Source organism: Herpailurus yagouaroundi, unplaced genomic scaffold (assembly GCF_014898765.1).
Source record: "Herpailurus yagouaroundi ecotype Mexico unplaced genomic scaffold, PumYag 202, whole genome shotgun sequence".
Classification (NCBI taxonomy): domain Eukaryota; kingdom Metazoa; phylum Chordata; class Mammalia; order Carnivora; family Felidae; genus Herpailurus; species Herpailurus yagouaroundi.
The window spans coordinates 4,709,219-4,727,047 of NW_024412433.1; the positions used below are offsets into that span (position 1 = coordinate 4,709,219).

Sequence of the window (17,829 nt, forward strand, 5' to 3'; positions counted from 1 at the left end):
CTTTTAGCCTAATGACTGTCATTTCTCAATGGCACCATGCTGTCCTCCAATGTCATCATCTGAAGTTGTTGTTCCACTTACAAGAACTTCTTTATGAAGTTTTCTTTGATGGACATTTCAGCGGCTTCCCATTTTTCTCCAGGGTAAACAGTGCTGTAAAGAACTTGCTTATTGCTAAAACTTTGCCTGCTTTTGTCATTACTTACTAATGACAAATTTTTGGAAGCAGAGGTGCTCGGTGAAACAATACGTACTGTCTTTTTAAGCTAACTTTTGTTTGTTTGTTTTGTTAAGTAAACTCTACACTCAATGTGGGTCTTGAACTCACGACTCTGAGATTAAGAGTTGCATGCTTGGGGCGCCTGGGTGGCTCAGTTAGATAAGCGTCTGACTTCGGCTCAGGTCATGATCTCACGTTTCATGGGTTCGAGCCCTACGTCAGGCTCTGTGCTAACAGCTTGGAGCCTGGATCCTGCTTCCGATTCTGTGTATCCCTCTCTCTCTCTCTCTCTCTCTCTCACTCTCTGCCCCTCTCCCACTCATACTCTGTCTCTGTCTCTCTCAAAAATAAATAAACATTTCAAAAAAATTAAAAAAAGAGTTGCATGCTTTATGGACTGAGTCAGCCAGGTGCCCCAGGATACGTACTGTTTTTATTTTTTATTTTTTTAAATATGAAATTTATTGTCAAATTGGTTTCCATACAATACCCAGAGCTCATCCCAATAGGTGCCCCCCTCAATGCCCGTCACCTACCCGCCCCCCCCACCTCCCATCAACCCTCAGTTTATTTTCAGTTTTTAAGAGTCTCTTATGGTTTGGCTCCCTCACTCTTTTTTTTTTTCCTTCCCCTCCTTTTTTCTCCCTTCCCCTCCCCCATGGTGTTACGTACTGTTTTTAAAGGCTTATGGTGTGTAAGTTTAATTTGGGATAAACCCAAACAAATTTCAGAGGACACTTAAAATAAGCTTGATTTTCATGTCAGAATGCATAAGCTGAACCAACTCTTGTCAACTGTTTGATGGGAAACGACTGAGTGCTCACTACCTAGCAACAGAGATTATAATTTATTCACTTCTACTATGTAATTAACACAATGCACTAGGATTTTAATCCCTTTGGTTAGACACCCAAGTATTCAAAGCGTATTTAACAATTTGCGTTGGCATCTGGACTACGTGTACATATGCCTACCTGCGTCCGTCTACCTGTCCGACTTCCGCAGTGTGTGTGTGTGTGTGTGTGTGCGCGTGTGTGTGTGTGTATGCCTATGCCCGCCACCAACTCTGAGTTACCCACAGGCAGCTACAATTTCTCAAGAGTTCATTCTCAACTAGGTCTGCATTTTCCCTCCAGCTATTGGGAGGGACATTGGACGGGATTTCCATGCTGGGCACTCTGACACTCAAACATCCAAGGTGAACAGGTGCGACCTCGTCCCCCCCGGGGGACCGCTGCCCGGTGCACACGGCTAGAAGAAAGGGACGGCCTTTTCGGCTGGTGTCTGCGTCAGGCCCAGAAGTGACGCCGTCTCTTCTCCCAAAGAGCTGGTAAGGGCCTGGCAAGTGTGAGAAATGGAAAAAAAGGCAACGGGAGATTCACTTCTTCCTGAATCTGGACGCCGTGGGCTGGATTCAGAGCCTAACCTGAAATACTGTGATCGTGTACAAAGCCTGGGGACGCGTCTGTCTGTGCAGCCACGTGCTCTCTGCGCTCCGGTTTTGGAACTAGACTCCCATGCTTTGTGTGGGACGTGTGTCACCAACCCCCACCCTCGAGGAGATCCGGAAGCTTCCCCGCATTCGCCTCGGGAGTCCCCATCTGTGGATGTGACTCAGTAAAGCCAAGGGACTCGGAAAAGGAAAGGCGGTGATTCTCCCCACCCCGGGTAAGAAACATCTTTACAGAAGTGAAGCAAATCGCATTATAATAATAATGGCGGTGGCCTGGTTTACCCTGGTGAAAGAGGGTGATCAAGTAGGACATGCCACCTTTCTGAAAAAGACAGACTCCCTTCTCAATGACAAAGCTGAGCATAAATCATCGGCAGAAATTTCCTTAAATGGTTACGAGTGAAACCGCAGGTGGGTGGCGATGCTCTGCCTCTGCCTCTCGGTTTCCGGTTGATCGTAGTCTGAACAATCAAAATGCTCTTCAAGACTCTAAAATGACCCAGAGAAGGGTTTGAAAGCATCCAGGCCACCAAAATCAGGAATCGGAGGGAAGCCCTCATGGGAAAGATGAGTCCTCTCGGAGGAGTATCGCAGGAGGGATCTAGAAAATGCAGCTTAAATTTTGTTTGTTTTCTGGCTCAATGACTGCCAAGAATCCCGTCTGGGTTACCGAATAAAACACGTATCGGGCGTCATCAGCAGAGTCTAGGCGACGGACCCGGCGTCCTCGCCAAGCTCCCCGGACGCTCACATACGTGCCTCTCCTCCTCCCGGACGCCCATCTGTAACGACTTGGGTCTTCCAGCTTGACATGGGTTTGAGTTTGGCGCGCTTGTGAGGGAACAGGTTAACGTTTTAAGTCTGCCCCTCTTTTCCCGAGCATGTTCTGCGTAAAACCAAATCAATGTGGCTGCGTGAGCCTGACTAAAAGATCCCAGCGTGCGCCACGAGGAGGTCAACGCTTTACATTTGGGGTTCGCTGAGAGAGAGAGAAGGTTTAGAATGTGCTGCCGCACGGACGTGGCTGAGCGAGGACGCTAACACGCGACACGTATCGACACAAAGTGTTTTTTTTATCTTTTCACTCATTCAGCTTGTGGCTCAGGGAGGATAACTGGGTCTTGCCCATCACACACATCACATGACGCTTCCCCTCCCTGGGGTATCCCTCCGGGGCCTTCGCTTCCCTTTAACGATCAGCGGCTCTTGGTTTCGGGGGGCGGCTAAGGGTCTTACCTTATTCTTATTCTTGCTGCTCTCACAGGACTGTAAGCTGGCTAGGATCTGGCTCTCGATGGCCTGGACCCACGCATCTCGCTCTTCATAAGTGGTGGCTTCAAAGTGCCACGTCTGGCCAGTGAGGGACACGATGATAAACTCAAAGTTTTCTTCTTGTTCTGAAACACAGAGTGGTGGGGATGAAGACTTTAGCTTTCATGCGACCGCGGCCCCTCTGCCGGGCCTCGGCCATAAAAGCGCCTTTGGGTTCAATCGCGCCCGCATGGGGCCAGCAGCACACGCGGCGGAGATCTGAATCCGCCGACCTCCAAACACTCAAGGTTTGGTTCCTAAAGCCAGCGTGGGTTAGTAGCTGGGGTTCCATCGATGCTCAGGGGATGAGGAAAAATGAAAACCGGTGAGTGATGTCAGCGTCTCTGTGCTGGGCACAGAGGAAGCGACTGCGGGAAAAATAACACTGCAGCTCGCTGCACCGTCGAGGTATCTGTGGGGCAAAAATTAAGTTAATACCCGCTAATGTCGGGGTACGCTCTTGATTTCTCTCAGCGTCTGCGTGGAGAGCCGCGGATACCGCAGCGGCAAACGGGGATGCCTGCGGGTTTCTGCTCTTTGACGGCACAAGAGTTGCTAGGGCGGAATTTCGTCCTATCGCCTCCCACCTGGAGAGCGGGCGGGACTCCGGGTGATGGGAGGCGACCTCACGGCTGCCGTGGGGCGACCGTCCACACGGAGAAGAGGGGGACCTGCCGTGAAACCCTGCTGCACCACCTGCCGCAGGGGGGTCCTTGGGACGGAGTCTCGACTCTTCCAAGGCTCACCTGCGTACCCCGAAGATGGGGGGAGAGGTCACCTACTCCATAGTGTCACCCACCGGCTAAGTGACGTGTGCCACTGAGGCTGACAGGGCCTGGGCCGTGGGAGACGCTCTGTTCTCTCACCCCCTCTCCTCGTTACTGCCACAGAGAAAAAAAGGGACCGCGTGACCAGTTACCAGCAGCCACGAAGAAATCTTGAGCACGAGTTACAGGCACAACACCTCATTTGGTTTGTGGTTTCCAGTCACCAAGCTCGTGAAGCTGCATGACAACCGTCCGGTGAGAAGGTGGTATTCGTGATGAGAACCACCTATGGTCTGTGCGGCAGACCGCGGTTTCGATGACCGCTCTGCACGTGGTCACGTCTACGGCACCAGACCCCCCCATCTCGCACGCTCTCAGCTCCCCTAGCCCAGCTCCTGAGGAGCCCTCACAGCCCCTGACCTTTGCCCGGCTCCCTGCTGCCCGGGTCAGCCCGGCCTCCTCTGGGCTTCCCTCCCAGAGAGCCCTGCCTCCCCGGGAGCCCCTGAGCCTCGAGATAAGGGTGCCATTCCGCTCTGGAGAGCGATGGCAGCCTTCTCCAGCTACCCTTCCCTGCTGCCCTCTGTCTCAGGAGAGGAGCAGCCTCAGCCACTGAGGCGGAGAGACCCCTTCCGCCTGACCCCGTCGATGCCACCAACCCCTCTCCGGGGATTCTCAATGCACGGCCGGCTCTGGGGAACCACTCCCCTAAATGACCACAACCTGCTTCGGAAACAGGGCCGTGCCGCTTCTACGCAAAATCTCGACACGTTCTGATGACTCACGGTATCGTGCTCTGAGTAAAGTCACCATTGCTGCAGTTTTCGGATTCAGCCCGCTGGGCAGCTGGACCTCGCTCTGAACAGCACCCAAAGGTACGTCCATTGGCAAAACTTGCCGAAAGCCTTCTCCGATGAACGCACCCGGCCTTAGGGCACGTGAATGAGGTTCGTCTGGCAAGAAGGCTCACGGCTTCCCCTAGCTTCTCAAAGGTCCGCGACAATCCTGAAGTTGTTAAAGGCTCGTGTGATGAGGGTGTGTGGTGGGGTGCGGGTGCTGAGTGCAGGTCAGGACGGGCCCTGGCTGAAGCCCATCCCCCCCCTCCCCCCAAGCTGGGCTTCGCTTGGAGAAGACCCAGGAAAGCTTGGGGGAAGGAATGGGTGGGGATGTCCCAGGAAGGGGAAGGGGCGGCCCATGGGAACACAACAGTGGAGCCTCAGGGGGTCCTCTGCTTGCTTGCAGGGTCCTTGAGCATCATCCCACGCTCCCTGACTCTCTCTGGCTCCCGAGCTCTGGAGAGCTAGTGATAAGAGTTCAGAAAGTGAGGGGGGCCGTCAGAAATTTTACTCCAATGTATTGTGCTCTGAGTCAGAGAACAGCCGACCCCCCTGTTTAGGCAGAAGTGGAAAACCACACCTGCTGTGGGAAAGACAGGTGGGGCAGGAAGCCTCGGGGCGTCCGCAGGACCCCCGCCCCCGGTCACTCACGGCCTTGTTGGGATTTTCATTTTCAAAACCAGCTGTGACTTTCCAACAGGTTTGTCCATGACTGAGCCGCGAGCACACCTTGCGGTTATTGGCTGAGACCCTATATCCGTGGATTTTTAAATGGCCAGCGTTTTGATCCACACGGTTTTATGTCCCTAACGCTATAAATTACGACGTCTTCCACACCGAATTTTGTAATACAGAGCCCCAAATTCATGCATTTTATGCAAAACTTTCCCAGGGAACTGGTAGGCAAGATAAGAAAGAACGAGCTAAGTCACCGCCGGGCCGTCAGGAACACGTGCTAATTCACGGGTGGACTGTGACAGCCGCTCATTAGATCTACTCAACAGGCTCACGCTTTTCTGAATATGTGAAATTCAAGTGCGTGACAGAAGTGCCCCCCGATCAGGATTTATTGGCTCTTTCAGTGAAAAAAAAAAAAAAAAAATGACAACCATTAGCTTCCCAGTTAAATTTCTGCACAACTGGTCTGCCGTAAAGCTTTCTAGCCTGAATCGCGGGCTACATCTTCTGGAATGAAGGGAGGGAACTGAGCTTGCCTTGGGGCTCAGTCACATGGCTGCCGGCTACCACGCAGGGGGCAAGGGTTGTGGCAAGCAGGACACACGGTCCGGAGCCGGGAGGGCGGGCGCACACACACTGATACAAAGCTGATGATTGAATACAAAGCAGTGAGAACAATGGTGGGGGGGGGGGGAGGGATGTGGTCTGTGACACAGGGACATCGACACTTCGTGTTTCATTCCAGTGAAGTAGTTGGCACTGAGCGTTTCCACTAATATGCTGGTCATACCCCGTGTGAAGGCAGAACTTTCAAATTCAAGTGCTGAAGTTTGGCTTTGCCCTATTTAATTACGTAAACAAGGCTCACCTGTGCAGGTGAGCGCTCCTCTCGGGCACAAATACATTTAAGCATTCACAGGAACGTCGGAGTTCATTTCTTGCAAGTTTCCAAATGTACTGTCCCCACAGCATGTCCTCTGTGGCTTCTCAATCACCTTAACGGTCAACTCCACCACCTGTCTTCTCTGTCTACTTATACCGGATACAAGTTTCCTTTTCTAGTACCTTCTAGGTCGCGAAATATTCCTGTCTGTACTTGCAGAAGAGTCTCTCCCCCTTGGGGCTATCCACAGATGCAACAGCCAACTTTGGGTCTCTGCACCCTTGAGGAGTTCAATCCCTTGTTGTGTTGTGTGTCCTCTTCTAAGGGAGACTGGTGGAAATTTGGCATCTCAGAGGCGACCCATAGGGCCTTTCTACCCTGAGATGCTATGGGAGGGATGCAGGACAGTTCTCAACTTTTTTGAAACAGTTCTGGGCAGCTGCCAAGAATCCGTGTTGAGGATTCCAAGGCTGGCTCCAGGATCTTGGAGAACGAGTGCTACAATCAACTAGCAATGTCTGCCCTGCGGGAAGGACGGATGGGTGGGTTCAGTACCGTCTTGCCATAGCTTTTTCATACTCAGCTAAAGTTTTCTTTATTTTTTTTAAAGCTATTTTTAATGTTTATTTATTTTTGAGAGAGAGGAAAGCAAGGGAGATGCAGAGAGAGCAGGAGGACAGAGGATCTGAAGTGGGTTCTGCACTGAGAGCAGTGAGCCCAATGTGGGGCTCGAACTCGCAAACCGTGAGATCATGACCTGAGCCAAAGTTAGAGGCTCAATCAACGGAGCCACCCAGGCGCTCCGCTAGCTTTTAAATCACAGCTTCTTCTTGCCTTCCCTGGCCCTTCTTCAGGCGGCCAGGTGTGAATACATACCCTGGGGGTTTATTTCATGGCCGTGCCTCACCACTTCTCAGGGCTCCTTTCCTTCTAACGCTTAGACAGTCACTTCTAACTTATGCGGACAATTCTCAGATCTGTATCTCTGACCCCCAAATCCAATCACTTAGGGATTTAAAAAAATGCCTAGAGATACTCTTTAGATACTTTGGCCTCGCATCAAATTAACATGCATGGAAACAGATCTGCTGTCATCTCCGAAGGCTCCTTTTTGGTTTTCACGACTTCTGTTGATGGTTACAACGCCATTTCTAGTCATAAACCTTCAGACTCACCCAGATTCCATCCTCTCCCTCTTCCCACTGCTCCCTAATCAGCTCAACACTGCTTACGGAGGCCGGCTCCGTACCACTCTCCCCATCTCCTCCTTTCGGCCCTCACCTGACCACTTCACGAGTCGTGGCTCGGCCTGAACGGTCCCTCTGAGCTTATGCAACACACGCGTGCCGCACTCCTGACACCAGCAGGTGAGTGCTCCTGCATCGGCCTGGGGGTGGCTTCCACATCCCTGGGTGTGACCCCGCCCCTTCCCACCAAACCTTCCTGTCATGCGGCAGACAGGTGTGCGGGGCTTTCCTAGGAAACACACGTGTTGTGGCGTCCATGGACGTGTAGGAAGGCATCATCTCTAAGCCCGTAGCCTACCCTGTCTCCCCCTCCCCAAATCACACCCATGGATTAATAAACCAGAACTGCGAGCACTGGGTTTTAAATGCCTGCAGGTGAATGCTACCCCCACGCCTCCCTCCCGACCCCACGCCCCACCCCCAACAGCGATCCGGAAAGGAAGGGGATACGGGCTCAGGTCTGCAGAACCTCCTTGGCTCCTGGCACCTCCTCAGAGGGAAAGCATTCCACAAAGATCTCCCCACGTGTGAACTCAGAACCCAAAACACCGAACACACGGGAGACGGGGGAGCGGATTTAGATCCGGAGGATTTCAGGTACAGAATTCAAAGTAATTATGCACAAAATGTTTAAAGAAATGAAAACACGGGATCCTAAATTTTCAAAAAAAAGGAGACCATGAAAACCGATCAGGCAGATCGTTAAAAAAAGGTAGACCTTTTGGAAATTCAAATTATAACGGTTAACGAAACAAGCCCACCAGGGATGGGGTGAAGAAGGAGCTGGTGGGGGGGGGGTGGCGGTAAGTGCAGAGAGGAGAGACCTGGAGGGACTGGCTGAAACGGTAGACAAATGAGCAAGGACCCTGTGGGTCAGAAATGACGGGTGTGGGGAAGGTGCGACACAGACATCTCACTGCCGGGCAAACGGTGGGAGCCGCGCGGGGTTGTGAAACGATCGGAGCTCTAGACACGGAAATGACATCCACCCAGAAGGATCACAGCAATGAAAACCACACCAAAAGCTTAGGAAACTGTGGAAAACCAAAGACAAAAAGAGGCCCTTAAGAACACAAAGCAGGAAAGGGTGGATTGCTCTTAAAAAAAAAACCAAACTGGCAGCCATATGATGACGGGCGTCTCAAGAGTGACAATCGAAGCTGCAAGACAGAGGAATAATGTCCTCAGAGTCCCGGGAGAAAATAATGTCAAGTGTAGACTTGGGACCCAGGAGAACCTTCCGTGGAGAAAAAGAATGCAATATATTTTATACAGGAAGAAAAAACAAAAACAAAAACAAAAACAAACCCCAAAAAACAGGGACGCCTGGGTGGCTCAGTCTGTTGAGCATCCCACTCTTGGTATTGGTGCAGGGCATGATCTCACGGTTGTGGGACCAAGCTGTGCATGGGGCTCCGCACTGACTGTGTGAAGCCTGCTTCAGATTCTCTCCCTCCCCCTCCTCTGTCCCTTCCTGTGTGCGTGTGCGCTCTCTCTAAATAAATAAATAAGTAAATAAATAAAACAATAAAACATTAAAAAAAAGAACTATGGAAAAAGCCTATTGCCAACAGATCCTCGCTAAAGGAACTACTGAGATAAGCTTCACAAGATTCTAGAAAGAAGGGGAGAGCTAGGGAAGGACTGGTGTATAGATGAATAGACAGATCTGTCGATATGTGTAAGCAAAAACTGTGTCAAAAACTACTTCTGACAATAACGTCTCCTTTACGGAAAACGAAAGAATCAGAGATGTGCGAGTGGAGCCGATGTGTCCAAGGGTGGCACATGCTTCCGCAGGGAGGCCAAGAACGGACGTAGGATTTGGGCAAGTGAGGCTCACATGATGGAACATGAGGGTCGACCTTGATGAGAAAAGCAGCAGAATGTGCACCTTCCGAATCAGAAGGGGGGAAACACTTAAATAAGAAAATAACTGTGACCGAAATCTTTTATCAAACTAGGAACAGTTTGTCCTTCTGTTGGACAGAGCACCTATCCGCACCCCACCGCGTCATTATTCTTCACGATGAAATGTTAGAAGAGTTCATTTCACATCAGTTAAAGGGTGCCCAAGGTGGGGGCGCCTGGGGGGCTCAGTCAGCTGAGCATCTGACTTCAGCTCAGGTCATGATCTCATGGTTCATGTGTTCGAGCCCCGCGTCGGGCTCTGTGCTGACAGCTCGGAGCCTGGAGCCTGCTTCGGATTCTGTGTCTCCCTCTCTCTCTCTCTGTGCCTCCCCTGCTTGCAATCTGTCTCTCTCTCTCTCAAAAATAAATGAACATTAAAAAAAAAAAATTTAAAGGGTGATCGAGGCAAAGCAGCTCATCGTAACAGCCTCTGTTTGACCCTGCGGGGCAATGCGGTAAGACAAGATAGAGAAATAGAAGATCTGAAGACTGGAAAGACACAAATTCATGGATTACAAGACTGTTTATGTAGGAAACCTCAACTAACTGACAAATTCTGAGACATAAGAACATAGAACATGGACAAGATACAAGACCAGTTTACAGAAATGCCATCAGCAAAAAAAAAGAACAAGGATTAGAGAGCAATTGCATTAAAAAAAAAATATATATATATATATTTAACATTGATTCATTTTTGAGAGAGAGAGAGAGAGAGCACGAGCTGGAGAGGGACAGAGAGGGAGGGAGACCCAGAATCCGAAGCAGGCTCCAGGCTCTGAGCTGTTAGCACATTGCCTGATGCAGGGCCTGAACCCAGGCTGGTGGCATTTCTGTACCCTAAAACAGAGATCATATTTGCATATACCTGTTCATAAATACATTTCTTTCCATCTGTGAGGTAGGGAAGGAGAGATACGGAGAACAGCGGGAAACTCCCCAAAAGCAACAATATAAAGGATGGCCTGGAACCTGCACTCATTACACAGGGGGCGAGGAGCGGACCCCGTCCCGAGCTTTGAGGTGATGGGCCAGAGTGTGCAAGCGGCCGGGGCGGGTTTCACGCCTCGACTCCTGGCAGCTGAGACCCTGGCGGGGCCTGCTGATGATAACGAAGCACCGATAAGCCTCAACGGAGCAAAGAGCAAATAAACGGATGCAGGACATCCCGGGAGCCGGGCCTGGCGGACACGCGCTCTTGAGGAAAGGCCGACGAACAGCCGGAAGAACCCTGGAGAGCACGAGGAACTTTCACGACCCAGTTCAGACCCAACTGTACCCACACTCAAAACCGTGATGCGTCTGAGACAGCGTGCTTTTTAGATGGGAAGGCCTGTCCGCCTCGAAAGGCACCCGCTTCTAGAAATAACGAAGCCACGAACGGGGACGGCAGGTGGGGCCACAGTAAGCGTCGTGACTGGTCACTGAGACGGGCTGTGTGTGTGCTGTTTTTAAGGCGTATGGGAGCACGCACAGAGGCCCCCTCCGTCACGGGGCAGGTGTGGACGTCAGGACTCATCCCCGAGGCTATTCGGCAGCGACCGTTTCCGTTTTAAGCTGAACCCCGGGCCTAGAGTTGGCAGAAGACAGACGCTCGGGTCTTGCCCGTGTGGGCTCCAGCAAGGCTCCCGAGGGCTAAGCTGGTGGTGCCTCCGATGCTGGGCCCGGCCTCTGCCAGGTGGGCCGCCCGGAGGAGAGGGGTCCAGCTCACTGTGGACAAGGAGGGTGGAACCCCACGCTGTCTCAGGAAAGAGGCACCCCCAGCAGGGAGCCACTCAGCCTTCTTGTAGATTCTGGGCCCTGGCGGGGAGAGGTCTTTATCAGAAGCTGGGTAGCTGGGATGCCTCGTTCCCTGAATAAGGGATTGAAACCTGGGCACGCGGTCTACTACTTGTGGTCCACACCCGCCACCCGCCGCAGGCACCCAGCTTATGCTTACAGCATTCCGTGTTTCCCCAGATATTACTGTCTTTACGTGTTTCTTTCTTTCTTTCTTTTTTTTTGAGGGAGAGCAATATGTTAATACTCACAGATATAGTTAGAATTTCAGAACTGAATTATATCTACCGTATGGCTTTTCTCTGCCTCCCAAGATTAAAAAAAAAAAAGAACAAGGATTAGAGAGCAATTGCATTTTTTAAAAAAAAAAAATATATGTTTTAACATTGATTCATTTTTGAAAGAGAGTAGAGACAGAGAGAGAGAGAGAGAGAAAGAAAGCGCGAGCTGGGGAGGGACAGAGAGAGGGAGACACAGAATCCAAAGGAGGCTCCAGGCTCCGAGCTGTCAGCACAGAGCCCGACGCGGGGCCTGAACCCACGAACGGTGAGATCATGACCTGAGCTGAAGTCGGACGCTCAACCGACTCACCCACCCAGGCGCCCCTGAAGAGCAACTGCATTTTCAATCATGTTACATATAGTTTCCAAGAAGGGATACTTTGTTTCTTTGTAATGAATCTACTTCATGGAATGATAAATATAAAAAACAATCCTGTTGGGCTCTAATTCTGTGTCAGGAAAATAGCTGAGACCTTATTGGCCTTATTTCATTACATTTAATTCTTCTCTCTTTAAAGTGGGCAGCAGTGATCTTTGTTTCTTAATAACCGATATTTATTTACCTTTGAGAGAGAGAGAGAGACAGAGAGAGAGTGTGTGTGTGCAAGCAGGTGGGGGGGAAGGGCAGAGAGAGAGGGAGACAGAATCCGAAGCAGGCTCCAGGCTCCAAGCTGTCAGCACAGAGCCCGATGAGGGGCTCAAACCCACAAACCGTGAGATCATGACCTCAGCCGAAGTCAGACGTTTAACCAACTGAGCCACCCAGGTGCCCCTTAATAACCAACATGTAAAGGAAAGGAACTCTCATGAGGTGTCCAGTGGGAGAGAGAAGGGGGTCCCCACTTCCCACTGCCTTTTTCTGCTGCCGGTGTCAGAAAGTCAAGGTGGTGTGTCTTTTACTTTTTTCTAATTTATTGAGGGAGAGAGAGAGCGCATGAGTCGGGGGGCGGGGGAGAGAATCTCAAGCAGGCTCTATGCTTAGCACAGAGCCCCAAGGGGGGCTTGATCCCACAAACTAGGAGATCAGGACCTGAGCTGAAATTAAGAGTTGGAAGCTCAACTGAGCGAGCTCCCCAGGCACCCCAAGGTAGTGGGTCTTTGGAAAGGAGTTTCCCAGAAATCTCTACCCAGATTGTCACTAGTGACGACTCTGAACCTGGTCCTGTCTGGAAAAGGTCGAAGGACAGGATGATCGGCTGGCAGAAGGCATCTCATCTGCCCTGCTGTGGTCACAGCTCCCGTGACATGAGGTCCTGATGTGACAGTCATAAGCCGGGGACTGTCCAGCTGACGTCCTTGGTGATCAGTCAGCACCGGGAGGAGGGACAGTCCCATCTAAGCCAGGACGATCCGAGCACGTGGTGCCCTTGGCTGCTCTTCTCCGATCTGGTAGGGGTCACGTGTGCCACGTTTCCTTCTCCAAGTTTCCGTAGCTGGGTTGGGGCCACAGAGCACCTTCCTCTCTAACCTGGGACTTGGTAAGACGCGCCCTGCGGGGACAGGAGCCTTTGCGCCTCCAAGCCAAGGAAAACCTCTGGGACTGAAGCCCCTGCCCGCGAAAGGTGAGAAGGCCGCTGTCCAGCAGTGAGAAGAATGAAAGTGTCCAATATGCTCCCGTTTCTGGGGTGCAGGGGCCCCCGGAGCCAGCTGGAGTTGGCGTGAGCCTGCCTGCTTCCTTTCTCGGTTTAAGCTCCTTTAAATTGGATTTCTGTCGCTTCCAAAGCCAGTCCTGACTAATCCAGGGGAGAAAAGGCCTCGCTCTGGTGGGGGGCACCGACCTGCCCACGGGCCATCCTGTTAGGTCAATGCCTGGTCAATCTCTGGACTTGGTCCTCGCTCATGGCAAGCGACTATTTGCACCGATTAAGTAAACAGCCGATTTCCGGGCCCCCACATTCTCCCTTCTTCTGTAGGGACAAACACTAATTAATACGTTCCTCCTCACGTTCAGAAAAGAATTTCTACCAGATGATACTGGCTTATTCAGGCCGCCGCCGGGCCAGAAGGGTTCCATCACATCGTGAAGTGACGACGGTGACATTTTAGTTTTATGCATACCAAGAATAACCGGCAGGTGTGAGGCCAGTCAGGGAGACAGACTGGACATTACTCTCCCCTGCCACCCTCATTTAAAATGTGCAGAGTGGGCACTTGGACCGTCGGAAGGGACCGTTGCCGGTTTTCCATTCGAGTGGTTTCATTTCGCTAATACAAACCGCCTGTTTGTGACAATTATGGCGGCTCACACTTAATTCATCCTGCAAAAATAGAACTCAGGTTGCAAGGAGTCTTGAGGGCACGGACATTACGAGCATGTTTTCTTGGTCTCAGATGCACAACGTCATGAGCAGAATCCAATCCCCGGCCCCTCGACAAGGAGAAATCAGAGCGCCACCCACACCCCGAAGCCCTTGATGAAGAACTGTGTTGTCTCACGGCATGACATTCCGGGGCTGAGCTGTTGAATACAGTTTTGTGATTGGGCTCGCAGGGATTTGAACAGTTTTCCGTGTTTAACAGTTAGCTGCGGAAAGGTCCACTATAATAGTATTTTAGCGCCATGAACCTGTCGAAATCAACCTGCCCAATTATTCCAAACGACATTAATAACACCGGATATTACACTAATTGCGTCCAGTTTCTATGCAGACGAGGCCCCGTGGGGCTAATTTTGCCTCCTTAGGGGCAAGCAAGTCAGCCATCAGACCGATTTCACAAGGAATCCCTCCTCGTTACACAAGTCTGGGCTGTCAAACTTTTTTTTTTTTAAAGGTTAATGGGCCAATCAGTCATCAATTATTTTTGCGGAGCCTGAGCAGACAAAGGGTTAAAAGGACTCAAAGCAGCTTCAACTGTTGTACATTTGGAAGCTGTTTGCAACAGGAGATGGCTGACGGGGGTGCATTTTGGGCGAGCGGGTCAAAGGGGAGGGGAGTCGGATGGATGCGCGCCTCTGTCCTCAGCGGTGGTTCCGAGACACACAGCAGCCGCGCTGTTTTAAGCGCAGAGGCCAAGGCGATCCGGACCCTTGTGCCCAACGGATGCACAACGGCTCAAATGTCTCTGAGATGCAGGGGTGAGGCGAGTGACGATATCGAGCAGATTTGTTCCTCTTGCGAATTTAGAAGGGCTCAGGTGTCTGCAGCTGTCTCCACCGGCCAGGCGGGAAATCGGAGTCCATTTTCTGGGGAGCCCCTACAAACCTGGACCCCAGACCCCTGATGCTCGGCGGTATCCGGGAGGCCAAGCATCCTTCCTGACATAGTTAACAACGGACAGGATGAGAGTGTGTTATCTAAGCCGTGCGGTGAGGAGACGTCCGGCATAGAGGAGAGACACGTCCGCTTTCCAGAGGCGGCCGATACAAGTCCGGGGTCCACAAAGCCCAGGGGCTTCCGGGCGGTCACCATTTAAGTGATCTGATGATAAAGTAGCCAAGACTTGTAGGGAGACAGCGGTCTTCTCCACTTCAGGCTTCCGTTGTTGGAGAATTAGGACTTTTGTTTTAGGGTATGCCGCAGCACCCCGATGCATGTGTTCGAAGCGACTTTACTGTCCGGCCAAGTCATTTTTCCTCATTATCAAGCGAGTATGGCCATGGGTCTCCCCCAGTTTCTGCCCGAAACTCCACGCTGTCTTTTCTTCAAGTCCTACCGATTTCGGGGCCCTCTCTGGGAACACGCTTCCCTCTACCGCCCTTCCCGCTCTGCTCCCCTCGGACTGGGAGCTGCCAGCTGCCCGCCCCCTGCCCCCCCAACTCTTATCTCAGCGTCCCCCACTCTGATCTCAGCGTCAACTGGGAGGGAGGCATTAGGCTGGACTAGGATGACGAAGGCGTGCCGTCCCTGCCTTTCTTTTGCCAGAAGAGACATCCACAACTTCCCAAACCCCCGACACAGCCTCAGGATCCTTCCCAACGCAATTCCCCGTGCCGCCGTTATCAATTTGTTGATGTTGGAAACAGAGAGGGGACGCATTTGCCACTCGGCCCCCTCTCTGGGCCTACCACGATCTCCGCGCTACGAGATCATTCAAGGTTATGCGGTACACAGCCCCAGGCTTTTATGCTACTTTTTGAGCCATACATGTGGTAAAATACTACAATATTTCTGCTTCCAAAGCATATATTAAATAGGCATGTGGTTTAGATATTTTACTCGATTATGAAAACCACACGTTTAAGGTTTCAGTCCAAACCCACCATGATATAAAAAGTCAGTTTTTATTTATTTTCAATATTTCTCCCATTTTCGTAGGACAAGATAAATGTGGAAGAAAGCCTAAAGACTATGGTCCAGGATTGTGAAGAACTGAGACCCATGGCAACAGAATAATACATAAGAAAACACTCCCTCCTCCCGCTTGAGGAGTTGATTTTAAGCAGAAAGGGGAACGAAAAAAAACCAACCCGTGATTTCTGGTCATTATGAACACACGAGGTTCATGGTTCTCAGGTAAATATTTCTGCAAGCTCTGAATTTGGTAAATATCTTTGTTTAGCCCAGAGTCCCACAGAGGTTTTGTACAGTGGCTTAAATTAGGACAAGAACGGAATTAATTCTGGGAATAAGTGAGCCCCCAGAGGGAGGTCACAAAGTTAGGGATGTTTACCGCTGTTGTCACAGGAAGATTCTCGTGAAACACAAAGGAGGTTTCTGTTTTCCAAACACATTAGAGACAGCTGGGAGGGCAGTCTGAGAGCCAGGCACCGCGAAACTCTATTCTATTAGCTTTGGCTTCCAGAACCGTGGGACACGAGGCATTTCTGAAATTAAGGAGGGTACCTAAAACAGAGCTCCTGAAAAAAACAAACGGTCCGATCCAAAACCGACAACACTTCAGGAGGGGGAGGAAGGTTGTGTTAACATTTTCCTGGTGCTTGCTCACGGTCCAGGCACTATAGGAAAGCTAAAGGTCCAAGCTCTTGGTTTAGAGAGAGAAGGAAAACCCAGAAGTACCTGCTGTAATTTATCTGGTCCCTAAGCAGTGCTCTACAGTTGCCATTTGTCACTCATTCCAGCTTACATCCATCACTTTCCAGGGTCCCCGATCTCCTGGTGGAAGGACTGCGTGGGCTCTGCCGTGCTGGGCGGCTCGTGCACTGCCCGTGTGGGGTGCCCCCCTCCCAGCCCCCCAGCTACTGCTCACCACGGGGATGGCCAACAGTACTGTCATTCTTTTAGAAGTCGAGGGCTGGAAAAACAAGCAACCTTGCTTCTCTCCCCCGAAAGTCAATTCTGGAGTTGGGTTTCCCAAATCTTAATTTATCTGGATGAGTTCTTAACCTGGGCCGCTCGCCATTGGCCAGTGCCTGCTTTGGCCGATTCCGCCTTCCACTAATACATTCAACAGGCCTAAAAAAATGGTCCTCTGGATCCTCTCCACGGGCCGTGTTCTTGGAAGTTATTTTCCTATGAAGTAAGTCTTTATAACAATTTAACGGCGAGCCCTGTGGTCACCCCGACCAGGGGCCCAAGCTCTGTGGCGAGAGACTTGTGGGCGTCTGTCTTCTTCGATTACCCCTCGAGGCAGGCTTTGTGTCTTCATTTTGGAGAAAGAAAGCCAGGCGGGGGCAGGACAGCCGGGATCGGCCAGGCACGGCTGTTCCCGACGCCAAATTTCTGCGTCTGATGGTTCCCTCGACGAGGACAGTGACGGAACTGGGAAGGGGTAGCTTTAAAAGTCTGGAAAAAAGAGGCTCTTACACTTTCAGGGCAACACCTCTTGCTGAACCTCTGCTCCTCGCCACGTGAACGTTTTCTGAAGCTCCGAGTTTTCTGTGAATGAGAGAATCCGAGGTACTCTGGACACGAGACAAGGACGGGCAGGGGCGCGCGTGGACCCCGGATGTGTCGACGTGCCGACTCCTCGCCACGCCTGCGTCGGGGCCATCGTCCCCCCAGTGTGCAGATGGGGGGACCGGGGAACCGCGGGGACTCCAGAACTGGACGCAGACCTTCTGGTGCAAGGGTCTGGGCTCACAAGCACTGCCCACGCTGCTGCTCACAAACACGAGGTCTGCAAAATTTCTGACCAAGGATCAAAGTGTGACTGGAAGTATCTGGAGTGACTTACAGCAAAGAAGAGACCTGAGTGTAGACGGCAGCCTCAGGCGGTGGGGCCCTGGGGCCGGGGCCGGGTCCAGACACCACAGGAGAAAACCGGCCACACCTGCTAAGGAGGAGCAGCCCCTTTTCCCTCCCTGCGGTGAGGTGACGGCTGTCCACAGAGCATCGCGGCCCCAGCAGGGCGTCTACGCCTCTCCGCTCAAGCCTACGTGTGCTCCGTGCTTGTGGCTGAGCCCACGTCCGGGGTTTGGGCTGCGGCTTCAAGCCCAGTGCCCAGCCCAGTCTCCACCTGCCAAGGTGCTTTCCAGGGGCACGGGACCGCCCTTCCCCACGCCTCAGTGTCTCCTTCTGTAAAATGTGGAGGATATGGCCTCCCTCGGGGGTGGCTGGGAGTCACG

At 51.7% G+C, this 17,829-nt stretch overlaps 1 protein-coding gene across 12 annotated transcripts in view; it reads right to left on the reverse strand.

Annotated features, from left to right (window-relative positions):
- The window catches only part of AGAP1 (ArfGAP with GTPase domain, ankyrin repeat and PH domain 1), a 548,021-nt gene that overhangs the window by 79,131 nt on the left and 451,061 nt on the right, over nt 1–17,829 (reverse strand). For all 12 annotated transcript variants that reach the window (XR_005783188.1, XM_040450592.1, XM_040450586.1 and 9 more), the window contains one exon: nt 2,918–3,070. Coding sequence is in view for 11 of the 12 variants with exons in the window: in XM_040450592.1 (XP_040306526.1) it covers nt 2,918–3,070 (153 nt within the window). In the remaining variant the exon portion in view is untranslated. The remainder of the gene's footprint in view (nt 1–2,917; nt 3,071–17,829) is intronic.